Source organism: Tympanuchus pallidicinctus, unplaced genomic scaffold (assembly GCF_026119805.1).
Source record: "Tympanuchus pallidicinctus isolate F22 unplaced genomic scaffold, pur_lepc_1.0 scaffold23, whole genome shotgun sequence".
NCBI classification, from domain to species: domain Eukaryota; kingdom Metazoa; phylum Chordata; class Aves; order Galliformes; family Phasianidae; genus Tympanuchus; species Tympanuchus pallidicinctus.
Genome location: NW_026294740.1, coordinates 8,311,978 through 8,337,426, shown reverse-complemented (window position 1 = coordinate 8,337,426; position 25,449 = coordinate 8,311,978). Strand labels below are relative to the sequence as shown.

The 25,449-nt window shown below is 42.5% G+C and overlaps 2 protein-coding genes across 6 annotated transcripts in view; one reads left to right on the top strand and one right to left on the bottom strand.

Moving 5' to 3' along the window:
• The window catches only part of CRLF3 (cytokine receptor like factor 3), a 13,426-nt gene extending 3,838 nt beyond the window's left edge, over positions 1 to 9,588 (bottom strand). The window contains exons 1-7 of the mRNA XM_052688273.1: positions 9,555 to 9,588; positions 8,952 to 9,361; positions 7,571 to 7,778; positions 5,536 to 5,623; positions 4,907 to 5,084; positions 3,302 to 3,524; positions 2,508 to 2,640 (exon numbers count right to left, since the gene is read on the bottom strand). Coding sequence (XP_052544233.1) covers positions 2,508 to 2,640; positions 3,302 to 3,524; positions 4,907 to 5,084; positions 5,536 to 5,623; positions 7,571 to 7,778; positions 8,952 to 9,361; positions 9,555 to 9,588 — 1,274 coding nt within the window. The remainder of the gene's footprint in view (positions 1 to 2,507; positions 2,641 to 3,301; positions 3,525 to 4,906; positions 5,085 to 5,535; positions 5,624 to 7,570; positions 7,779 to 8,951; positions 9,362 to 9,554) is intronic.
• ATAD5 (ATPase family AAA domain containing 5) lies at positions 9,435 to 25,418 on the top strand. 5 transcript variants are annotated; one of them, XM_052688355.1, is made up of 23 exons: positions 9,437 to 9,652; positions 10,227 to 11,995; positions 12,127 to 12,214; positions 12,768 to 12,929; positions 13,478 to 13,559; positions 14,061 to 14,145; positions 14,563 to 14,744; positions 15,541 to 15,698; positions 16,029 to 16,182; positions 16,401 to 16,694; positions 16,842 to 16,932; positions 17,398 to 17,480; positions 17,592 to 17,737; positions 17,845 to 17,995; positions 18,412 to 18,582; positions 19,080 to 19,195; positions 20,047 to 20,140; positions 20,350 to 20,414; positions 21,209 to 21,389; positions 22,036 to 22,220; positions 22,482 to 23,314; positions 24,163 to 24,327; positions 24,512 to 25,418. In XM_052688355.1, exons 1-23 carry the CDS (start codon positions 9,587 to 9,589, stop codon positions 24,588 to 24,590), a joined length of 5,400 nt encoding a protein of 1,799 aa, XP_052544315.1. In that variant the 5' UTR covers positions 9,437 to 9,586; the 3' UTR covers positions 24,591 to 25,418. The 5 variants fall into 5 exon arrangements, with proteins under 5 accessions (XP_052544316.1, XP_052544315.1, XP_052544313.1 ...); XM_052688353.1 differs by having other exon boundaries at positions 13,427 to 13,559; XM_052688354.1 differs by having other exon boundaries at positions 13,424 to 13,559; positions 22,485 to 23,314.
• Positions 25,419 to 25,449: the final 31 nt, after the last annotated feature.

Sequence of the window (25,449 nt, the reverse complement as noted above, 5' to 3'; positions counted from 1 at the left end):
TTTTGGTCCTGGGAAAGTCTCCCAAGAAAAAGCAGACAAGTGGTGCAAAGGGCCGGGGCTCCAGCAGCTGAGTGAGGCTGCAGTCCGTGCCCCAAACGGTGCCTGGGTCCTCTGCTCTGCACGGCCATTTCTGAGAGGTACTAAATCTACTTCTGGGAGCCCAAAGAGGCTCTGAGAACTCAGAAACTCAGCTGGTCTTTCCTAGGAAGTAAAACTATGGGGTTTTTTTGTTTGTTTTCTGTTGTCTTTTTGTTTGTTTTACAGTTTAAGAGAAAGCAGTAGCGATTCCTGATTGCTGTCATCAAAAAATATAAAATCTCAAGCAGAAACTTTTAAGCACTGAAAATTAAGCTGGGCAATAGAGCAGCACACGATGGGTTAACTCGTGACCAGCAGGGAAGATAAAATTGGAAGCATGCTTTACTTTTGCACACATAGGTTATTCAGTCCCCTGGGAACTCACTCGATAGCAAGAGCCTTGTGCTGCAAAGCAAAGCAAAACAGACGAGTTCAGCTACCCAGGGATTTCAGTATGGAAGCGACAGTGTTTTCCTAAAATGAAACTTCTGAGTTCATTTTGGCACCCCATTCTCTATTTCAAGCTCTAAGTGAAGTTTTACGTACAGCCACGAGAAAGGCGTGCATTTGTGCACAAGATGATGTTAATTAATTCCATCCCCAGGTAAGGAAGAGTTTCTTGAGTCATCTGTCTGCACATTTATTTCCAACCCAAGAATGACCCCAAAAAACCGAAAAGCATACATACAGATCCATTAAAAAGCACGAGTTGTATCCTACCAATCTGCACCTCACTTCCTCATTTACATGCACCCTTTTCTGCACAGCACTGTAAAAGTAACCGGGATCTGCAGCAGGAAGGACAAAGCATCGCACCAGCAGCAGGATGCAGCCTGACAGAAATGCTGTCTTCCCTCAGGGCAGCTCCTGAAGGCTGCCAAGGGACAGGATGAGTCTTCACTTAAAGCAGTGATGTTATCCTCCAGCCTGTTCAGAGGCCTCACCGCAGAGGAAAACTCAAGCAGTCGTCCTTTTCAAAATCACTGCATTTATCACAGCTTCCCTTTTCACTGATGCGATATTCCTATGTCCTGAATGCACAAAGCTGCTTCACAAACATCTGTAACATGAACCTTGCTTATTTGGTTTGCAAGCTGTCAATCCCCCTGTGAATAAATTTCATTTCAGCAGATGGAGGAAGCCAAGCACCAAGCATTTCACTGCCTGGCAACATCTCACGCACTTGGAAACCAGAAGCTGCTCTGAACTTTGGAAGAGGAACACAACTGAGTTTTGAGGTTGTCTTCAATCTTAACATCTGTGTCATTACAGTACACAGGGACATGTGCTTGTTAGTGCTCTGCCATCCTGAAACAATCTCATCTTGGAGAGGAGTCCACACAGCCAAACTGCAAAGTAAAAACTGCTCATGTGCTACCAATAAAAGAAGATAAAAGACATTGGTCTGAAACAGAACCAGACACTGGCCTGAAACCTCAACGTTCTGCCTTTAATTTCACGGGCACTTCTGAGCCAAGAGATGTTAAAACTAGCAACAGATTTCAAATGAAAGCTTTTGGTCTTTTTATCCCACCTCAGACAGGGCAACCGAATACATCCTCATACCACCAACCACCTCAAGGTAATTCATTATCAGGAAGGGAGAAACAAAACACTGCTCCATATATCATGAACTTAAATTGCCTCTGGGGGCTGCCTACTGTACAGCAAGTAGTTTTATTTAACCAAGAGAAAGCTGGAATAAAGCTTCAGTCTGTGAGGTCTGTAATTACAACCAACATTTCCAAAAGGAAGTTCCTGGTACCCCATTAAATGGCATCATCTCAGCAATGCAACAGAGCTGCCAGGGATTTTAATTTCTTTCTATAGGAAATGAAAAGTTTGAGGCTCCAAAGCCTTAAGAGGCTCTGCACTCAAGAGTTCCTCAGGCCAGTTGTGAACAAGAATTTGGTCAACATTCATTATGTCAGAGATTAAAGACATCAGTGCAACTCTAATTCTTACCTGATCTGGTAAAACATGTAACATTTTGCCAGCCAAAGTCATCAAAATACACAGTCTGCAAAAAAAAGAACCCATGGGCCCAAAGCTAAAAGGACTCAGTGAGAGTCTCTGCTGGTGTTTGACCTCTCAGTTATAGGTGCTGCAAAACAACAAAAGCTCAACATCCCACACTGTTTGCTCAGCAGAGGCCATGTTCTACCGCCCCTCGGAGTTCACTCCAGCCTCTGCTCCAGACGGGTGCAGGTCCTACAAAAACATTTGGTGTTTTCTTATGGCCTGGAAGTAGAAGTGAAAAGAAGGAAGCTCAGACACAGACACCTCGCTTCCATTAGGGCTGAGCTGATGTGAGAACTCAAACATGGATCACGACTCAGGTTTACATGCAATTCAAATACAACAGAGTACAGAAGGAACACTGGTTCGCAGTGGATGCACCAAACAACAGCTGGTCAGAAGGTACTTGCCTGAACGTTAACGTCTGCCCACAGAAATAAGTAGGAGCTTTGGAGTAGAGCACACCACAGGACTGAGAATCATTGCGAAGCGCTATGTTTCTCCGGCTGCTCAGGCTGTACCCCTCCAAGCCAGCTGTCCATTCTTCAAAGAAACAAAAACAACAAAACACAGAAGCATGAACTCAAGCAGACCAGCTGCTGCCCGTGCAAAACACTCCCAACATCCACTCAGTTCACTCCTAGGAAGCTTAAGCTACGTAAAGCACACGGGCTGGTTTTGCCTACTTCTGATGGAAAATTTTCTTACTGAAATCCCCTACAGTCACAGAAAATATTCTCCAGCTCACAGGGCTCAGCAGAACTTCACTCTTTACAGCAATCTCGTAGGTAAACCTTTATGAACCACTGCATTTAGAAATTTGAATATGAAAAGAAAACTGAGGGCTTTTCTCTCCAGACAGGAGAACTTATTATGTGACTGCGGGTCATCACAGAATGGTTGGGTAGGGATGAGAGATGAGGAAAGAAACCATCACTTCTGGTCTGCAAGCACTGGCTGGCTGCTGCTTGCCGAGGCTAAGCTCGAACCGCTCACCAACTCACACGACAGAGCTGAAATCCAAGTCAACTACAGAATAACCTCCAGGATGAAAGAACAGACAGCTCACCACACGTTACAGACATAAATCGTAGGGAAGGAAACCCCAAAATCGTACAGGAAGTAGACCCATAAACCAGCCATAGGCCTCCAGGAGTGCTGCACCAATGACACAGGCAGCAGATGAGCAGCAGCGAAAGAATACCGTGGGGAACCAGCGAGGTGCGGCCACTCTGAGGAACGCTCCATGGGCTCCACTCCTGCCGTCCATCTCCTCGGGCACAGACTCTGAACTGGTAATCAACGTTAGGATCAATGTGCAGCACTATGAACTCTGTCTCTGAGCCGACATACACATCTTCAAAGTGACTGGCAGTGCTCTTACGATATTGCAGCCTGTAATCTTGTGGTACAAAGTCATCATCCACCTAGAGAAACATTCCCCACATTAGTAAGAGATGCTGCTCTTGTTTTTCTTGCAGCTCTGAAGCACAGCGACAGCACTGCAGGCAGTCAGCAAGGGCAGTTCAGAGTCACTAGGTAATGAAGAGCAGAAAGCATTCCTCATTGAAAACAAAATCAGTGTCCAAACCAACTGAAAGAAAGAAGAATGCTGTGAACACAGTTTAAAAGTAGCTACAGAAGAAACACGTAACACAATGCTGTGCAGCCTAGCAGAGCAAAAGCTGAAACCAAACACAAATTTGGATGGGAAATTCATTGACAGCTTTTAACAGCGAGGAGAGTTCACACCTGTCCTTTGTGAACAGTTCCAGGGAATGGCTTCCAACTCTTTGGTATTTCTAACTCAAAAGGCTTTTTTCACAAAGGCTCCATGACCACTGAAACATGGCTGAATTCAGAGCACTCCTTTTGGCACAGAAAGATCAGATGTGTGTGACAGCAGCACCTCTGGTTTTACACTCAGAACCCACCTCCCTGCCAAGGCACAGCCTGACAGCTGGCTGCTGCTGGAACAAAGCATTTTGAGTGCTGCCACGAGCACAGAGCTGTACAGCAACAACTGAACCACACCAGAGCACAGCGATGATTTAACAAAAAACCTTTCTGTATATCAAAGAGAGGCTACCTGAGCAGCTAATGCCAATATTATTATTTTTTTCCTCTTTCTATTCACTTTCCCTAAGAACCCCAACACGTTTAGGTATAAAAGCCTAACAACAGGTTAGGTGAGGTGCGTGGATGATAATCCTTGGTCTGCTGAAGTGTCTTCAGAAGGGGAAAGACAGCAGCACCCAGCAACCAAGGCCAGCCTCAATGACAGCACTTAGCTTTGCTGCCCTTCAAGAGAACCACAGTGCTGCAGCACAAATGGCCTCCGTGGGAATCACATCTCTTCAACACCCACACCATGATTCCTCAGTCCTGTTTGTTTGACATCATCACAGACACATCACTATTGGCTTGTTTAGTGGGAAGAGTACATAAAGGAAGCCCTTCCAGTGCTGGTTTAAGCACAGGGAGAAAAGGCAGGCAGCATTTCCAGCTGTTCCTCCAGACTCTTCCATAGACAGGGAAGGGGAGCACACAGCCCGGGAGCATTGGTGACCACCTGGCAGAGGTGACCTGTCAGGCAGACACGAACCTCAGCACCAAACACAACATCGCTACGCTACCTTGCTTTTAAATGTGGCCACTGGCATAAAAATCTCTTCCGAAGTTTCTAACTACACACTGGAGTGCAGTATTCCTTTGAAGGCACAAGAAAATCCAGAGGAAAGTGGCTTTGTTAAGTTTCTTTCAAGAAAGCTGAAGTCTGAATGATTTTCACCCCGGATTCTTTACCTACCTTACACCATCGGACTAAAATGCCTCCAGGCTTCTCAACAAATTCCTCTAATTGTACAGGTGGGCGAGAGGCTACAGTCCCATGTCTGAATATCTGATTTCTCAGTATAGTAAGAAGACAGTCATCCAGCTGGGCAGACAAACAGGGCACATCGACCAACGAGGGCACTTCTGGTAAGCTGAGAAAGGAAAGTTTGCTGTAGTGAAAGGAGCCAACTTCTACAAATGTATGTTTTGTCCACACGCTTTAATCTGTGCAGACTTTGCAAAGAGAGAACAGCTGCAGGAATTGGCGTGTGCATTTCAAACGTAGAGACTCGGAAATCACCCAGCCCTAACCAGACCGTCTGTTTCTCAGTAAACACTGAAACACAGGCTGCTCCACAGGGAGCGGTTCCACCACTGACAGACAAACAGCCCATATTGCTGCAGAGCACACGTGGGTTGAAAACTACTTCATCTGGTGACTGCCAACCCCAGGGAAACACTATGAAGTAAGGAGGACAGTAACAGCTTGGGTAAATCTCTCAGGGGAACGGAGGGGGCTGGTTTCAAAGGATAAGAGAACTCCTGCTCAGGACCAGCACACGTGCCACTGCCTCAGACCAGCTCAGGATGACAGTATCTTACCTATCTAGCTGAATATGTAAAGCTTTTTTTGTAAAGCTGCAAAGTTTTTCATTATGTTGTTCCACATCTCCACAGATTGCACTCTCTCCTGGAATCAAATGGTAAAAATATTCCTAATGAGAAAAATGTCCAAGAAAGGCATTCTTTGCTTCAAAGAATAACGAGCTCTGACACGAACAGCCAATTAAACATGAAGCATTCTCAGCATTTTTTGCTAGACGCTCAGCTAGAAAATACAATTATAGTTAACATCATAAAGCCTACGTAGCAACATCTGAAGCTCTCAAGCTTCCTGCAGACAGATCTGTAGCATGTAATAATTTGCCTCGGGTCTCAGACAAAAGCAAAACTGGAGTCAGATGCCAGAAACCAGAATTCTTAATCTTTTCTCCATCCACTTTAAAACAAGAGGCAGAATACCTTCTCTGAGCAAAGAAGACATAAAGCAAGAACTTAAAAGCCAACTATTATTTCAACCATTGTTCTCTTTGCTACAAAGCAAGGTCAGTATTGTCATAATGAATGAAGTAATCCATGGATTGAAGTGTGCAGATGAACAGAAACCTCACCATGGGCTTTCCATATCAAGTAGTGTCCCACACTTCAGCTTGCAGAGATGCATGATCCACCTGATGACTTTATGGTAATTCACAACACAAGCAGCTCACTGCACATTCCAAATGGAGGATTACAAACATTGCAAATCTCTAACAAAACGCAAATGTCATAATTGGCAGCAAGAGATTTAATAAACGTGCAGCTAAACTCTTTTCTGACTCACAGGCAACCTCTGCTCATTTTAATGACATGCCTTAGCCGTGTTACAGAGAGCCACAGCAAGGAAAGGCTCAGCTCATCAGGCTCCTGTGAGATCTGACAAAGTGATATAAACAGCCATCTTTGTCACCACCCTTCATTAAGATGAGGTGCAGAAAACAAGCAAGGTGATTGCCAGCTGTGCCAGAAATAAACCAATACATTCCTTCCTAAAGTTTGTCACTATTCTTGTGAACAGGGATCACAGAGCTATCAAACCAGCATGTTTTTTAAGCACTAAACTCACATCTCAGTGCAAGTTGGTGGATTTCCTACCATGGGAGACTGCACGATACACGTCAGTTCATGAAACCGAGACCATGCTAAAAGAAAACTTAAGCTGAGACATGAGAACAATGCAAGGAAACTGCCAACACAGCCATGGCTCAGACATGCTGCCACTAGGTTCTACAATGCAGGCAGAATGGTCAAGAGTGGCATTCCTTTCTGGCGAGGTGCTCAGCATCAGCATGGTACAAACTTGGAACAGAAGAGTTCAGCAGGAGAGGACCTTCAAGACCATCCAGACCAACTGGCCCTTACACTGATATTCCACGTGTCTCATTTTGTCATAATATTGGAGAAACCTTTCCCACATAGTGGCCAGTCCACTCCTCACAATTCTCCACACTGTTGGTAACATAATCACATTTATTAGGGAAAAAACAATCCTTACTTCAGTTGCTGTTCCAATAAGCTACAGGTTACTCTGTCAGTTACAGACATTCAGTCACTCAGCTGAGCATTAAGTCATTTCCATTTCATTCTGTAGTAAGAACTATTGGTCCACCACAGATGAAGTTTATCCTCACACAGGACTGATGATTTTTCTCAACTGAAATTCTACTGGAGTCAGTTGTTAATTTAATAAGACCAGAAAAACAATTTGTCATTTTGGTACCCAAGATGTACTTTGTTTCAAAGCAGTGTGATGCGTTCATTCTAGAGTGGCAGGCTGCAGGATGCTCCTGCAAGCAAGGCCTGTGCCCAAAAGCAGATGCTCTCAGTCCTTAAGAAAGGGCAACAGCCCAGGAGTGGAGTGAAATTAAAACAGGAGGTAACTTCTCGTGAACCTACCCAAGTTTAATCTCTTTTTAATATTTCATTTGAGAGGAATGCAGAACAAGCTAAATATGCTGACTTTAACAGGAACACTCCTGACTTTGAGAGAAGACACGCTGGAAGGCAGAACTAAGACACAGCACAGGTCCTGCCTTACCTTCCCGGAGCAGATCATCAGCTGTGCTGACTCCATGCTCTATTAGCTTCTGGCATTCATCCAGTGGTTTGATGCTGTCTTGTTCTATAGTATCCACTTCCTGCAGCAGTGACATCAGTCGCTCATCCAACAGCTTCTTTAGGGTCCCTTTTAAATCATTAAAATGTTGCTCAAGTACATCTCTGGTCAATGTTGCACTTTCTCTGATCTAAATTCGGGTAAAAAGAAGGATTCAGGACAAAGACAGAGCATTCGCATCTTGTATTTCTCAGAGCCACTTCATCTGTGCATTAAAATTTCTGCATTCAGCTTTAAAAAAAAGCTCACGAGCAGTCAGTAAAAGAGGGGAGGAGGCAAGGAAACGAGTCTGGACAAGAAGGGCACAGGAGCTGAGCACATCGAAATTAACTGCTGAAGCTTGAGCTACGTGCAAATTAGATTATTCCTACTGCAGCCAAGGAATTCTTCTGGTCAGAAAAGTCTGAAGGTCGCTCCTCATAACTGCATGAAGAACTACACAGACGCACTCTCATCCCTTCACTGCATTTCTGAAGTCCCTTTGAAGCTCTTCTCTTTTCAACCACTTTGAACAGCCCCTCGACCCGTGTGGCTGCTGCCGGTGATGCTGCGGGGCCAGCAGGTCGGGCCGGGATTGGGGAGGGGCAGAGCACAGAAGCTCCTACACGCATTTATCGCGACGCTGGCAAACGTGCCGGATCTGATTTTTAGGGAAGCAAACGCATTTGGGCACCCCGGACCAAGGCACAAAATCAGAAATATTTTCCTCTGGGCGCTTCTACTCCGTGCAGATGCGGAAGCGCTGCGCCGTGCACATCGCTACGCCTAACAGCCCCGCAACTACCGGCAGCCATCGCAGGAAGCCCTCCGGCTAAGCGAAGCGCATTTCCTCTTCATGTCGTTCTCCGAACCGCCGCTCAGCTCGGCTTCCCGGCTCTGCCGGCGTCTCACAGAAAAGGAAGCGCGGCGCTCGGGGGGCACGAAGGGATCCCCACTCACAGAGCCGCCGCCCGGCCCACAGCGCCGCCTGCAGGCGGACCCGCGCGGCACGGGAGAGCGCGGAGGCAGCCCGGCGGTACGGCCGCACGGCGGGGTTCGGGATAAAGCCCGTTTATTTCGGTATTCCACGGCACCGACTGCGCCGAGGCGGATCTCACGCGCACCGGACCGCGCCCGGCTGGGATCGTCGCGCACGTCCCCGTGTCGGAACGTCACCCAGCCGCGCCGCAGCCCCGAAGACGCCCCACGCGGCAGCCGCGACCACCGCCCCCCGGCCCGCCGCGCCTCGCCACGCACCGCCCCCGCCCCCTCACGGCCCCTCGCGGCGCTCCGCCTGACGGAAGGAGCCCGGCCGCCCGCCCACCTGTTGCCGCGCCTGGTGCAGCCCCCGCAGCCGCTGCTGCAGCTCCCGCCGGTAGCTCCGCGCCGCCTCGATGCTCTCCCGAGCCTCCTGCAGCAGGAGCCGCGCCTCGGCCTCGGCCTCGGCCTCCATGGGCAGCCGCGGCGGCGGGCGGGCCCCCGGAAGGGCCCCACATCCGCGGGCGGGGCGGGAAGCGCGGCGGGGCGGAGCGGCGGTCGTTGACGCGGTCTGGCGTGGGGGGTAGAGGGGCGGCGCCTCGCGTGTCGGTGCCGTGACGTCACGCGGCCGCCGCTCCGCGCGCCGCGGCGCCAAAACCTGCCCGCCGGCGGCGGACCGCAGCGGCGGGCGCGGCTCCCCCCGGCACGTGACCGGAGCCGCGAGGGTGGGGCGGGAGCGGCCGGCCTCGAGCCGGGCTCACGTGACGGCAAAACGCGGACGGCGATTGGCGGAGCGGGTGGGTCACGTGGACCGCCGTAGCGCCGCCCCCTTCCGCGCGGAGGTCCGAATTCCGTCCCGCGCGCGCTTTTCTGCCCGCGTCTGTCAGGCGGCGGCCATTGGGCCGTGGCGGGGCCGCTCCATGGCAGCAGCGCGCGCCTCCCGCTGCGCCTGAGCGCTCCGCGCCCCGCAGCACCCGGGGCATGGTGGGCAGGTTGGCCGTGGCCGCGGCGGCCGCCTCTCTCCCCGAAAGGGACGGCGACGTGCAGGTGTGCGGCGGGGAGGAGTGCGGTCGCGCTTGGGGTCGGGCCGCACCAGGACGGCCGGGTTGCCGAGGGGCCGGGAGCGCTCCTGGTGGCGGTGGCCGAGTGCAGCGGGTCCGCGAGCTGAGCCGCCTGCTCGGGAACGGGCGGCTTTCCGGCTGTGCGCTGCGGTGCGCTGCGCTTCGTTCTGCGCGGCCTGCTCGGCGGAGCCTTTTCCCTCCCGTGGTTCTGTGTGCCCTCGCCGCCCCGGCAGGAGCTCCGCGCCGGTGTCGCCCCGCCGTGGGGCCGGAGGAGCCGAGCTGCTCCCAGCCCCGGCCGCAGGGCTGTGCTGACGGCCCCTAACGCGCTGGAGGTGCCGGGGTCGGAATGGGGTCGTTCCGCTGTTGTGAATCGGCAGCTCCGTCACTTCGAGCTGGGGAGGTTTGGGAGGACGGGGTCGAGCGGTGTGTGCGGAGACCCACATTAGTTCGTTGTCTTCCAGACGTCACTACACGAGCTCGGATTCCGTGCCTGATTTAACCATACCACATCTTTGCAAGGTTTTAATAGCCAGGATTAACGTGGAGCTTTTTTCTTATAGCCACGCAAGAAACGGCGAGAGGAAGACGTGAAAACAATCACGAGATATTTCTCACCGTTAACAAAAGCAGGGGGTAAAGCGTCGTCACCTCCAAAAGCCAACAATATATTGGATTACTTTAAAAAGACGTCTGCAGCTGAGAAAGCTCCAGCAGTTGCTGGGGAAATTACAGTGGAGTTCAGTGATGATCAGGATTGTTATATAGCGCCCTCAAAGCTGAAGAGGAAAAGGAAGAGAGCTCATCTAAATAATAAGCGAAGAGAGATGAAAGAATTGGAGAATGAATGTGTAATAGAAATTAATTGTGATGACAGCGTAGGAGCAACGAGGCTGAAAGAAGACAGTGATGATTTCATAGCTGCCTGTGCTTTAGGTGACCAGAAAGGTGGAGGAGAATTAGCTGAAGGTAATAAGCAAGGTGAGAATTTCTCAGATGCAGACATCTATGTTAAAAGTGATAAAGTTGGTCCTGAAATAGATGCAACAAAAAATAGGGTAAGAAAAACAAGGAAAAGGAAGAACAAAGTAAATGTGGATTTATCTGGAAGTTTTTCGTTTGAGAACCAGCTGAATGAGAAGTGTAGAAAAGAAACGAAAGATAAGAAAAAGAAGGTATCTCCTGAAGTGGCAGAATGTGTTGCTGTTATTAGTGACTCGAGTTTTGAAGTCCATACAGATGATAAGACATCTCAGGCAAATGACAGTATAGTAACAGTGTCGTTTGAGGACTTCTTGAAAAGCCAAGGAGAAAACTATGTAGAGGATGTTGAAGAAGGCACAAAGCCAATGCTGGGCAGCTCTGTTACAGTAAATGAAATGGACCAAAGTGGTACTGCTAGTGACCCTGAGAAGTGTGAGGGATCTCAGCAGCTACCACTGAGAACAGTAACTGTTCTTGCACAAGTTCATTCCATTCCCCCCAAATCAACTTCTTTACGTAATGAGCAAAAAGGTTCTAAGAAGATAGCTTCCATTTTTTTGAAGCAGAAAGTCTATGTAGAAGAAGAAAGCAGCCCACCTCTTCTGGAGAGTGAACAAACCGAGCAGGTTACTCAGAAAAGAAAATCTAATGTAGTCATTGAGGAAGAGGAATTGGAGTTAGCTATACTAGAGACTGCAGGATCAGATTCTTTGAAGATGAAATCTACTCTGGAAGAAAGGCATCAGTTCATGAAAGCGTTTAGGCAACCAACATCAGATGTAAGAAAAAGTGGAGTTAAAAAGGCACCTGGGAAAGCAAAGCAAGTAATTGGAAAGTCTTCAAAAGACAGAAAAGGCCCTGAGGGTGACAGTGTTTTAAATAAGGTATTAGAAGGTGGGCTATCAGAAGATGATGTGGACAAACGCATGCATTCTAGTCCTGAAAACAATAGAAGTAAAAACAAAAGACCGAAAAAGTTTCAGAGAAAGGGAAGCAAAAGAAACAAGGCTTTGGGAGCTAAGGAAAAATGTCATTCAAGTACTAGCAATTATAATGAAGATAAAGAATCGGTAGGTAATGATCAGATGAAGGAAAGTAACTTAGATGTAAGAATTTCATCTAGTCCAAAAGTGAATGAGTTGAGGAGGAGCTTAAGGCAAAAGAAAACTGACACATCCAAAACTATTACACCCAAAAAAACCAGGATGAGAGGTACCTGTTCTGAGAACGAAAGTGTGTGGCCTCTACAGACTTCCACACCAAAGGCAAGCAGGCAGTATTTGAAGAAAAGCAATGTGTATAAGGCTGAGGTGATTACAGTGCCCTCTGATGAGAAGAGCCCAATAAGGTAAGTGTTCTGGAATAGATTCTGGCTTTTTGCACTTTGTTTTGTTTTCCTGCAAGTATCTTAAGAGAAAGTTGCAGTTATAATTCCTTTCATTAAAAAGTAATGATTTCATAACACTTTTCCCTAATTAGAATGAGGTTTACACGGATCAGTGCAACTATAAAATCAAATAAAGGTGAAGCAATGAATAATGAAGAGCTTAACTCCAAAAATCTAAAGGTAAATCATGTAACAGCTTGTGTTTCAGTATGTTGTCATTTATTATATGCATATAATTGTTAATATTCAAATTGTCTAATATAATAAAGCATGGTAGTACACAGATGTCCAATTGAAAGAGAGCATTACTGGAATTTGCTACAGAATTTGAGGTAGCTTCTTGTACACTTACTGCACCTTTGACTTTAAAATGTTATGAAAAGCAGCTTTTACAGATATAAATAACAAATCTGATGGGATGGCATGCTCATCTTTGGCATGTTCTCAAGGTGGGACGTAGTGTTTGGGCAGAACAGCTTATGCTTAGGAACATCATTGCCCAGATGTCCTGTGGAGTCCTCCCACATTGTCCTGTGGATGAGCAGGAGAATCCCCTGTGGGTGCTCCCATTCCCCCTTAGTTTGCTCCTCCTGACTGTTTCACTTTTTACCTGATGCAATCAAAAGTTGATTAGAAATAGTATGTTAGAGATAATATAATGTGCACCACTTAATGGAGGAATTGCTATTAATTGCTGGATATCTTGATTATTTTGTACTTTGTTTGCCAATAGATAAGCTCTACTTCTAAAAACATATCCAAAGCCAAACAGCTGGTGGAAAAAGCAAAAGCTATAAGGCACAACAGGTCAAAGGTGGAGGACTCACCAGCTCCTGTGAGGCGCTCGTCTCGGCAGCAAGCTCTTGCTGAAAGGAAAACATTGCAAGAAAATGAAGTAAGCCTATGTACTTTATAAGGGGAAACATACTCAAGTTCTTGTGACTTTAAGTAGCAAAAATGTTCCTTAGAAGCATTTTTTCTTTAAGTACAAAGTAAGGTAGATAAAGATAAAATAGTACAGTGAATGTCAGCTATGTAACTGCCAGGCTGGAAGGCACAAGTGATGCAGAGCTGTGGAACGCAGCAGGAGGTCATGCTTTAGGAGCGGCTGTTTCTCTGTCCTGATGGACAGCAAGGTGTCTGTTCCAGGTGTGTGTGCTGTAGGCATCTATATTGAGAGGGGAGTAATTTGGGGCTTTGCTTATACATTGGGTATCTTATTCTGTGTATTGCTTCTGTGTAACACTACTCTGTAATTTTATTAATCTCCAAATGATGTTTGGTAACTTCTAGGCTCTGTAGCAGTTCCCTCAGCACCTGTCACTGTTTGTGTTGCTCATGAAGGAGGAAAAACTGTTTCCTTTCTAAATTTGTTTCCTTTTCCTCTAGAAGTCAGTAATAATTTTACATTCAAGCCAGAGTAATGACAGTTCTACAATGCAGGATGGGAAGCAAAAGAATCTTCGAAGCTTAAATGATGTTTTGGGGAAGTCTAAAAATCTGAAGGTTTCTAAGAACTCAAAAGGTAATTGAGTTTTACTAAAAGAGTTATTTAACAATCAAGTTCATTGATCAATTTATTTTATAATGCTTCTGCAGTAGTATGTTTATCTTTTCCTTTGATTTATTTGGTATTCCAATGTGCACCTTTAATTTTTATGAAATGAATGAATGCTGAAGAAGTTACATATAGGTGCTGCTTTGTTTCTCTATCTCCATTCAGGGAAAATTACATTTACAGCTTACTAGATTTGTAAGTAACTCCCAATGCATACTATGTTCTGTTGTCTCATACTTTTTTAAAGGATTTTTCAGTGTAGTGATGAAATAACTAGAAATGTAGCTGCAGTGGATCTTATTAAAATATTTGTTTGCTCTTTAAGAAATAGAGCTTCCCTTATGTTATTAAATGATATGTGTAGATAGTGAACATGGAAGCAAAGTTACAGTGCACATGTGATGAGAGAGAGAGACCCTTGCATGTCAGTGCTGACCTAATCACCATTTTATTGCTGTTTCTCTGAAGGAAAACTGGGATATGTGCCTCCACTCCTGGGCAGGAATGCTCGGAAGTCTACAGATGAACCAGTTGTGATTTTTGATGATAGCAGGTCAGTGTTCAAAACTGCAGTTGGTTAAGAATCAAAATATACACATATGACAAACGTAAAACACTTACTGAAATGTGGTGTAAATGTTTGTGCTGCTTATCCTGACAGATACATTAATCTGCTTGCAAAATCTGGGGGGGGGTTGTGAGAGTTGAAAACTGTTTTTGAGCCATTTTAGGTGGCTGAAAGTCTGGAGTGCCATAAAACATCTCAAATAGCATATAAAATACAAAAAAAATCAAGAGATGGGACTTTAATAACAAAATTTGAAGTTTTAAACCAAGCTTACTGTATTTAAATTAAGTTGAACAGTTCTTCCAGACTGCATAAATTCATACATGGAATGTGATTAGATTCTGTCACAAGCCTTGTATACCTGGTAGTATTAACAATGTTCTTCCATTTCTGTCGTTAAAGCCAAGATGCATCTGAAAATTCTCAAGATGATGATCAGTTCAGAGCAAAACGAGAATTCTTGATGAGTGGTTTGCCAGAATTACTGAAAAGACAGATTGCAAAGAAAGCAGCAGCTATGGAAGCATTCTTTCTAGCCAGTTCGTATTTCAAGACTGTTGTTCATGTACAGCAGAAGGATGACTGTAAGCTTTTGTTCTGCTATTTATCAATGTGTATGATTTGAAGTGGACTTTTAGGCAATCTATTCAGAAAAAAGGGAAGCTGAAAAACAGCACATTAACTGGAATAACTGACAGTTTGTTCTTGTTTCGTATTACAATAAGAAAACAAAGGAAGCTTTCAGGGAGATGCTTTTTAAACACAATTCTCACATTAAATTGGTGCAAGAGTAACATATACTGTGGGAAGGGAAAGAATATTCAAAAGGTAGTCGTTCGAGATCTAATTTGGAGGATGTTAATCTTGTTGGACTTGGGCACAAGACATTTCCTTCTGACAAAAGCAAAGTGCTTCTCAAGGGAAAAGACCGACCTTTCCTTTTTTCCTTTCCCCACTAAATTAGAGAGTCTGCTCCAGTGTTCTTATGAAAGGGCACAACAGAAAACCAGAAGGCAAAGTAACACTGAGCAGTTTATATCTGAATCCAACTAATGAACCAGCAAAATCCTTTGGAGTGCATCAGTCCTCCTGAGAGCTGGTAAAGGTGTGGGTGTTTGTTGGGAGGTAGCAGAACCTGGGGCTGGTTTCCTGCAGAAACACTGTGTGCCAAACTGTGCCAATTTGTTCTGCTTGTGGGAAGTGGAATTAGTGCAGATAAAGTTGGTGCAGTGTAAATTGAGTAGATTTGAGTTTGATGTATGATGATGGAGTAAATGCTCTTCCACCTACAGCTTTCTTCCTATGGGGTTTTTTTGTCTGGTTTTGTATCTCTGTTTATCAGATTTATGGGGTTTTTTGTTCCTCTTCTTTTTTTTCCAGTTTGTCCGATGTGGAAATTGAAGTCACCATTGTGTCCTGCACTAACTAAGCTAAGGAAACTGAGTACTGAAGTCACTAATGTCACAAAAATAGCCATCTCACTTGGTGAATTTTCAACTGTGAAGTCAGAACTGACTGGAAGCCGTTCTGCACCTGTGGTTAGTACTTCAAAATGGAAGGTTTTATTACAAGAAAAATGTTGGGTTTTTTTTTTGTGTGTGTGTGAACTTGATTGGGGGTTATGGAGGAGACAACACACAAGCAACACCAAAAAAACCCTGTAGTTTGAATCCTTCATTGTTAAAGAGGTTTTTTGTTTGCTTATTTTCTTTTGTGGCTGTGTGTAACACCAGACAATTCTCGAGTCAGGAAGATTTGTCATAGACAAATCTCAGGTCTTCACTGGGCAGCTACCGTTGTTATCTTAAATTATGCAAAACTGTAATTGTTATTCTTTATGTTAAGTGACCTTTTATTTTGTATTGCAGTTCTCTGGCCACCGGCCAGTTTTCTCTGAGGCATTCAGGAAGGGTTTGCTAGAGGAGGTTGTGTCTTCTAACTCTCAGTTTCCTGTGAGAAAATACTTCTACAAGTTTCTGAAAAAACAAACAGAGCGGTTGCTTTTAGAAAACAGTATGCAAGGTGAGTAATCTGCATAGGAAAAATAACATGTAAAGCCATGTAAGAGGCAAGTTGGCACTTCAGGAATGTTTCAGTGAAAGAATGTTGTTGGAAATAAGCTGGTCCCACATTTTATGTTATTTTTGACCAAATTCTTCAAATGTGGCTTGAACTGCAGTTGTAATACCATAGCTTGAATTCTTTTTTCTTAACATTTTCAGAGTTCTTTTTTTCCATAGGAAGCAGAGATGCCTCTTCAAATTCTGAAGTAAATCAAAAACCTTCTGACAACTGGAAGGAAACCAAGAGGAAAAGGAAAGAAAAAGAAGACCAAAAATCAAAAAGGAGAAAACAAACAGAGAATAGAGAGATTGAATTAGAATCCAGAGTTCCCAGGAGTGTTATCACTCCTGTACCTGGAGGAAAACAAGCAGATGCAGAACAAGCAACACACTTGGAGAGAAATAAAAACCAGAAAGCAGATGTTAGGACAGAAGATACTGAATGTTTATCAGAGACAAATGCACTTTCAGGTACATGTGTACTTCCTGTCTGATTTTAGTTCTCTTTGTATTGAGGAAATTGAGATTCCCATTAGAAGCCCTGTGCAAGTCTTAATAGTTAGACATGAGTAATGGACAGTGCTCAATTAAAAAGAAAATTGACTTTTTTTTCTGTAGGTGTTGAAGATGTGCTTTGGACAGAAAAGTATCAGCCTCAGGACTCCAGCGAACTTGTAGGGAACAAGAAAGAAATTGAAAGGCTGCATAGGTTAGTTGTGCTTAATTACCACAATTTAAGTGTAATTATTCTATGCTGTGGGTAGGGTGTGTCTGGCTTTTGCTTTGCATTATTCCTGAAAAGTTGCAGAAACAAATTAGCAGTTGATATGAATTACATTCTAGTCATGGCTTCTTGGATAGCAATTCCTTGGTGTGTAATACAGCAATCCATCTTGCAGACAGCACTATACGTGGCAAAGTGTTTTCCACAATTTAAATAGTTCACAAGGTGATCTAACTTTATACAAATCAACTAATACAATAGGGAAGGAAGGAGTTGTTCTTCACAAAATAATCACACCTGAAGATCTTTTTTTTTTTTTTTAATTGTAAGGAACTTATTATGCTTCTAAGAAAGATAGTAAGTGGCTGATCACAAGTTGTATATTCTCTTCCATCTTTTCATTTACTTCAGCAGTAATTTTTTTTTGTTATTATTCTGTTCCTTTTATAGCTGGTTAAAAGAATGGAAAAAAAGAGCTGATTGGGAAGAAAAGCGAAATCAAAAAGGGGAAAAGGAGGACAAAGTGCATGAAGGTGCTGATAGAGTTCAAAATGACATATGTAGTTTCCCCTTAAAGCTGACATTAAAACGATATGAATTGGTAATGACTTGAACAGTCCTTTCTCTTTTAAATAATTCTACAGATTCTTTGGATAGCCTTGATTTTAAAGATGATAAATCTGATATTGAGGAAGAGAATAACCTTTGCAATACAGTTCTGATAACCGGCCCACCAGGAGTGGGGAAAACTGCTGCAGTATATGCTTGTGCTCAAGAGCTTGGTTTTAAGGTTGGTGGAGTTTTTGTCAGTACTATTTTTCTTATTTGTACGTAGTGATATGAAGAGACTTGTAACACAAGATGTCTTTATTATTAATTACTTAAATACACTTGCAGATATTTGAAGTCAACGCCTCGTGCCAGCGCAGTGGCAGACAAATACTGTCTCAGCTAAAAGAAGCTACTCAGTCTCATCAAGTGGACAAAAAAGGCATTAATGCACATAAGCCTTGTTTTTTTAACAGCTGTAGCAGTGCAAAGTCACCAAGTAAGTTTCATAGTTATGTTGGAACTCTTTAGGAACTGAGCTCCCAAAAGCATTTTTAAACATGAATCATTTAAATAGCAAAGTTTGTCCTGCCCCTGCAATAACAAGAAATGCTCCATAGGTTAACACAGCTATGTACCAAATTAAATAATGACTTTATCAAATTATCAAAATGACTGGTTCTTGATTCTCTTCCTTGATTATTTCTGTAGTGTTGGAGCAAGTGCAGTGGTGCTTTGAATAGAGAGTTGAACACAAAGCATTTCCTGAACAGAAGAAAAGTAAAATAAGCAGAATTCAGTACAGTAAAGCTGTCCTGTCCCGTACGATAAACAAAACTTGACTCTGCTCTACATTTGCTTGAGAAATGCCATCTTGAGATTACATTTCAAACTTAATGTAAACATGTCTTGCAGAGAAAATGTACTCTCCGAAGAAAATCATCTCACCAAGAAAACCTCCACTGTCACCAAAAGGAGCAGGATTGAAACGAAACCTACCCCCTAAAACACTTGCAAACTACTTCAAAATGCCTTCCAGGTGTAAAGGTAATGATGGAACAGTGACAGCTCAAGAAAAAAATAAAGGTAGGTGTCACTAATTAATAGCTAATTATCTTTAGCAGTGGAAAAGCTACTGTACTATTGTATAGCTGTACAGGAAATAGTTATTACTCTGTATTTTTTTCAGAGACAGTGAGGAGGAATGCATGAACAAAGTGCTGGGTGGATTTGGAGCAACAGTGTAGTCCACAAATTTCCAGGCAACTGTGCTGCATTGTCTTGAAAGGCTTACAGAGCATCTATGCCATGCCCCCAAGATATCATAGATTACAAGCAGATTTGGATTTGGTGTAGAGTTAATTTTACAGTAGTCAGCCCTTCGCCAATGGCTGCTGAATTCCCAGCAAGTTTCTTGTTTCCCTTTTAAATGAGAGATATCAAAAATGGCATCATGCTTATAAACTTGTGTCAGTGTAGACTTTAAGTAGGTTGTGCACAGGGTGTTTTGTAGAGTATAGTTTAGAGCATGTGTTTAAGCAGTTTCTGTCTTTCTCTGTGCTCAATTCTTTACTTATCTGCAGGAAATGCTCAGAACTTGTGTGAAGGAAGAAATGTTCAAAATAAGTCAATAAGCAAAGAAGTAGAAGATGGAGAACATAACAGAAAGAGTGCAACATCTCTCATACTTTTTGAAGAGGTAAAATTCAAGTGAAACATTCTGATGTGAGCAACACATCCTGTCTGCTTAGAGAACTTTTTTCCTTCTTCCATGGGACTTTGAGGTAGATTCAAAGGCAGGGATCATCAGTTATTTTAAAAGTGAATTTAGTATTTAATGGCTTCATCCTCCTGAGCACTCTTCTTTAAGTAGCCCCAAGTAATTGTTTGCCTTATCTTCAAAAACTAACTTTAGAAGATAATGGAGCTACCTACGGGCTGTCTGTCAACTGTTGTTCACTGTTGGAACAGTTTGCAGAATTCTACTAATGCAGTTTATTTGATTGTCAACTATTTTAAAGTTGTTTTCTACATGTCTGCTCTAGACACATTAAAACAGTTACCATCAACAGCCCAGTCAATAAAGCATTTAAGTCCATATTAAATTCTCCTCTATGCTTTTACCTAAAAATACAGCTGAATCTTCAACAGACAATGCAGAGGTGCAGCCAAGAGTATTGTTTCAAGGAAGTAACTGAAGTGTAGCAGTGTTTTAACTGTGGGCTGATCTATAAATCACTGGTGCAATGCTACTTAAAACAAATAAATCAAGGAAAAAACTTCACAGTCCTGAGCAACCTGTGTGGTGTGAGCAGTTAGAGGGGAAGGAGGGAGTTGGACGTGGTGATTGCCAAGGGCCATTGGAACCTCAGCCAGCCACTCGGTGGTCCTGTGAGCTACAGCATAGAATGCCATGATGTTGTGTGCTGACAGGTGTCGTTCCTGATGCTTTGTACTATCACTGCCTCTTCAATGTGAAGTCTTGCTCTGCAGTTAACAGACTGCAGATGCACTAGCTGTTATTTTGTATTTCATTTGTGTTTTCTATAGGTAGATATAATATTTGATGAAGATGCAGGATTTCTAAGTGCAATAAAGACATTCATGGCAACTGCAAAGAGACCTGTAATTCTTACTACCAATGGTGAGTAGAGCTTTTTCCCATAATCAGACTTTGCAGACAGAAAGGCCTCTTTGAATAATAGTAATTTAAATGGGAATGGTTGAATGCAGCTCATAACTGTAAAACTTAAGGTGTAGAAACTACAAAGGAAACCTTTGAGTGCTTAAGTAAAGAAAACAATCTGTTTTGAGCAGAATGTCACTACAGTTCACCAATCTCTCTTTATATAGATCCAACGTTTAGCTTAATGTTTGATGGCTATTTTGAAGAAATCAACTTCAGAACTCCTTCCTTGGTAAGTCTGTGCTTGGAAATGCAGATTATGTCCTAAGCAAGTTTTTTTCAGCTGATTTAAAGTTACTGAAGTTTATAACTGTCTGATGGAATGGATCTGTATTATCAGACAACTCCTATTTTAGTTCTATGTAAGATGGTTTTTATCTTTACATGTCGAATTTAATATTAGCCTGGAGGAATTTTTTTCATAACTATTTAGTATTTGAGATCACTTGATCACTTTAGTCCTTAAGGTATAGTAAATAATTTTGTAGGATCTAATGGTTTTGACCTGAAGACTGAACATGCTGGTATTTGTTTGTTCATAAAAGATAAAACAACTCCTCTAGAAATTGTATGGGGTATTCCTTTAATATTAATCTTTAGTGTTCTATATAGCAAATAGTTTTACCTGCAGCAGTGTATCAGATTAAAAAAAAAAAGAGGGAAGTAACTTCTGAGATGGGAGACTTTCCTAGTGCAAAAATGAAAATCCTTTAGGATATCAGAAAATGCAGATTAGAAAGAAAGAAAAGCTTCCAGCTGAGACCTCTTCAGTAAGGAACGAGGTTTACGTAGCTTTGGGAATGTAGGTAGAATGTGAGTGCTTACTTCAAGTTGAATTTCTACACTGGACTTAATTATCTGGTGTGGACTGTTTGGGTCTGGGACAGAACTCTGAGGTTTTGATGCAACTTAATGAAACTATTTTATATTACATAGAAAAAAATGTATTTCAAGTTTTTTGCTTTTGTGTGACATCGCAGTATTAACTGGCAGAGTTGTTCTCAGTGGTTTTTGTTTAACTTTCAGACAAATGCTGCTAGCTACCTGCAAGTGCTGTGCTTGGCTGAGAATCTGCGAACAGATGTAAAAGACTTAGCTGCTTTGTTAACCACAAATAACTGTGATATCAGGCAAAGCGTTCTCTACTTACAATTCTGGGTTAAAAGTGGAGGTGGATACTTGAAAGACAAACATCTGGTGCTTCGTGGTAGGTTGATTTTAATTAAAAAACATTGTCCTGTCTTAAGATGACTGATTAAATGAAACTGTTTGTAACAGTGGGTGAACACAAGCTAACTTTCTGTAAGATCTGTGAAGATTTGGTGTGTTTGGGGGATTTTTGTCATTTTTGTAATGCGTTCTCTTGTACTTCAAAACCTTATATTAAAAATACATGTATTCATATATGCATAAGGGATGTTTATCTTTGGAATAGCAAAACTGCACAGAGCAGAGAGCCAGTTGTGTCCCTTCAGCTCAGAGTTTGCAGTTTGTTATCCATTAGTGGAGTTAGAGGCAACTCACCTGAAAGACAGAACTGAAAATGGAGAAAAACTGAATAATTAGCAAGGGAGCAGCCGTAGGATAAAGGATACAGGAGGAGCATCTTCAGTGTGAGCATGTTACACAGATGCATATAACAAATAATTTCTAATGGCCACGTGCAAAAAGGGAGAGTTTGAGAACTAAGGAAATGAAATGGGCAAGACTGGGGCAATTTCAGTTTCTGTACGCAGTCAGAACTGCAGCATTCTTTGTAAAAGGAATTAAGGCAAACTGGGGGAGGAGGGGAGAAAAGCCAGTAAGTTGATGATGTAGCTTTTTTTGAAGTGATGTCCATTGTCTTTGTGCAGGAGAAGGTGAAACAAATCCAGCAGATCAAGCAATTAATTCTGAAAAGACTGCAGGTCCCAAGATTGACTTTTCTCATGATGCCCCACCTCAGGAATCTCCAAAATGTGACACAGGCTGTGTGGAGACATTGCTTGGCCTCAAGAACATCCTGTTGCCGTCAGAAGATTTGTTCACATTTCTTAAGGTATTTTGCTCAATATTTCAGTGCAGTTGTCACTATGAATATTATCTTGGAAGGAAATCTTTTTGAAAAAGTTTGTTGTCCAAGTTAATATATTCTCCAGTAATGAAGCAAAATGCGAATCGAAGCAGTTGGCAGAAAACCTCATCCTTTGCCTTGTAACTAAAGCTGGGAATATGAGGTTTTCTGTAATATTTTCTGCATTAAAATACTTTTTTTTAAATATATATATTAATATACTTTTCCACAACTATTATTTTACAGCAGAAGATCACAACCAAGGAGAACTGGGATAAATTGATACAGCTTCTCACAGAATTCCAGCTGAAGAAAGTGGATTTTATATATAGTAATCTTGAATTTCTTCTCCCTTTACCAGTGAATTACCTTTCAAATCAGTCTGAAGCATCTAACCCTATACCTGAGAGGACTGCCATAGTTTCTTCAAAAAACAGTTCCATTAACAGTTACTGTTATGGGAAAAGTAACTCTGGGAAAAAATCTAGAAAGACAAAGAGCAAGAAAAGGCTTGAAGAATTGGATGATAGTGACTTATTTGATACTGGACTGAACTGTTCAGCTGAATTCTTAACTTTGCCATCAGATAGTCCTCCACTGTGTGCCAAAGTGAATGAAGAGGAATCAAAATTGATGAATAACAGAAAAGGAAAAGAAATGAAAGGCAGAGCCCCATCAAATGACAGAAGATCTGCTGTTGTTGTTCAGTGTCTGAATTCTCTGACTGAATTTGTGGAGGACATGTCTTTTTTGGACTGCTGTGTAAACAGTCCTGCAAAGGAGCCACTGGAGTTCTCTAAAGATGAAGGATTCAACTGGATGAATGGCAAAATCAAGAATGGTCTGTGTGATGAATTCAGTATTGAAAATACTGATTGGTGGAGCTCTCAGAGCTGCAGTGAAATAAAAGCAGCTATTGAAGCACTTAGCTTTAACAAATGTTCTGTTAGTATTTCTCAAAACTTGGAAGCCCCTTTGAGCACAAGTAATACACCTGGAAGTGATCAACTTGAGGGACTGACTTTGCATGTGTCAGACACGAGAAATTCTGTATCTTTCAATCAGTCAGCTGATTTAAGGTAAGGCTTTGCTGGAGTTATTTGTCCAGAAGAGCATTTCTCAGTGTAGCACTGCTTCAGATACTGTGCCAACATGGATGTTTTCAGTAGGCCTGAGAACACTGGAATAAGTTGTTAACTTTGCTTAAATGAGCTCAAATTAACTGCTTAGCAGTTGCTGCCCAAAATAACATTTGAATACCCTGACCATAATGTTCAGGAATGGTGGCTGTAATGTGGTCTATATACTTTAAATTCAATTCACACACTGCTACTCCAGTAAGAAAAACAAAAATTTAAAGGAATTTAAAGGCTTTTCCCAGTCAGTTGGACTGAAATTGGTTCTGAAGGTACCAGAAATGCAATTTTTTTCATCTAGTGCCTGGTTATATTGAGTCTGTATTACATGTGCAGGTGCTACCTGGTGAAGATAAATGTAATCCAGAGGTACTGCCTTTCTGTAATCCGTACCCAGAAGAGCAGTGTCAAAATGGATGTTTCTAACCTGTGACCATGTGTGGCCAACACAGCATATATCCAGAATGGCAGTTACCTGATTCTTCTATGTTTTGAAGACCACAGATGCTTTTGGCTGTGTGATGGATGTACTCAACCTCACATACTTGACTAGACTGTGAAGACCTCCCCAGGCTAGACTCTGTATTTGAGCTAAGAACACTGGGAAAACTATCTGCAGCCCCTCATGTTTTTAAGGGCATCTCTGTGATGCTGTGTAACTAGTGCAGGTATCCATTGAAAGCAGATTTGGGAACCAGTATCTCCTTAGCAGTTTAATCAAGTGGATTTGATCTTAAAGTTGCAGATACGTTCTTGAACAAGAAACTGTAAAACTTCATTCTTTGTTTTAGCATCCACAAAAAAGCACAGAAGAGGCTGGCGGTCATCAGAACTGTATTTTCCAGAGCTCCTTTGAACCTTGGAAATAAGCAAGCCAGCATACTTGAGTATCTCCCTACTCTTCGTAGCATTTGTAGGTCTGAGAAGCTTAAAGAGCAAGGAAAGACAAAAAGAAGGTAAGCTTTGCTTTTCTTAAATCTTGCTGTGCTTCAGTCTGCAAGGTAGTTCAAGAATTTTGGTAAAATATTTTCTTAAATCTTTCTAGACAGAAAGGGTAGATGTTGCTTTTCTAAATGTTTTATCTGCCATTTGGAAGTAATTTTGTCGTCTTGTAGTCATTCTTCCTTTTTCTCTTTTTAGGTTTTTGCATTATCTTGAAGGAATTCATCTTGAAATACCCAGACAAGCAATCAGCAGTCTGTCTCTAGACTTCCCTTAGAATCACTAGCACCAGAAATACTTTGTGCCTAATGGTGGTATTCTCACCATAATTGCAGGGTTTTTTTACCACGTTATTTTATTGTATATTCAGAGCCATTTGTATATTAAATTTCTATAATTATTTAAAATACTGTAAATATCTATTGTCATAATATTGCTCTCCACATCTGAAATGTGGGTTTGTTTGGTGCTTGTCAGTACGTGCGTTTAGAATATTAAATGCACCAGCTGATCAGTTGGTACTACTTTGGTTTCAAACATGGAACTCTCAGCTTCAACAGCTTGCTTTCTTTTTCTCCTCCTCTTTGAGGAGATGATTGACTAAAATAGGCCTGATTCATTCAGAATTTGCATATATGTTAAATAACCCAGAGTGAGAAGGGAACAGGGAGAGAAAGCAAATGCTTTTCTGAAATGTAAATGACTGAAAACAAATCCCTCCTCAGTAACATGCAGATAACCAACTAAGTCATTACAGAGCACTGTGCTTCCATGTACGTATATTTGTGTACATTGGTTTCACTTCATTCATATTTTCAGCTGACCTGCATGTTAAATCTCCTTAAAAGAATAGAGAAATGAATCCTGTAGTACAAGATGAACTCAGACGTTAGGTGTGATTTTGTAAATAACAATTATTCAAGTATTACTTCAAGTTCAGTAATATTTAATTGCTTCCACTTTTGTATATTGTGTTCTATTTTTATACTTCATTTTCTATTTGATGACTTCAGCCTCATTGTGATACCATCTGTTTTTATACAACAATATATCTGATAAAGTCTTACTGTTCCTATCAGAAGCATCCAAAACTGTAGCAAAGTCTCTAAAACAATGTTTTCCATCTGTGAAAATGT

What these genes read in the sequence shown, in the direction of transcription:
- ATAD5 (XM_052688351.1), top strand. Translation starts at nt 9,587, where the DNA reads ATGGTGGGCAGGTTGGCCGTGGCCGCGGCGGCCGCCTCTCTCCCCGAA. An exon ending in AAACATTGCAAGAAAATGAA is followed by an intron (nt 12,930 to 13,423) that starts GTAAGCCTATGT and finishes CTTTTCCTCTAG; the next exon opens with AAGTCAGTAATAATTTTACA. An exon ending in AATCAGTCAGCTGATTTAAG is followed by an intron (nt 23,315 to 24,162) that starts GTAAGGCTTTGC and finishes TCTTTGTTTTAG; the next exon opens with CATCCACAAAAAAGCACAGA.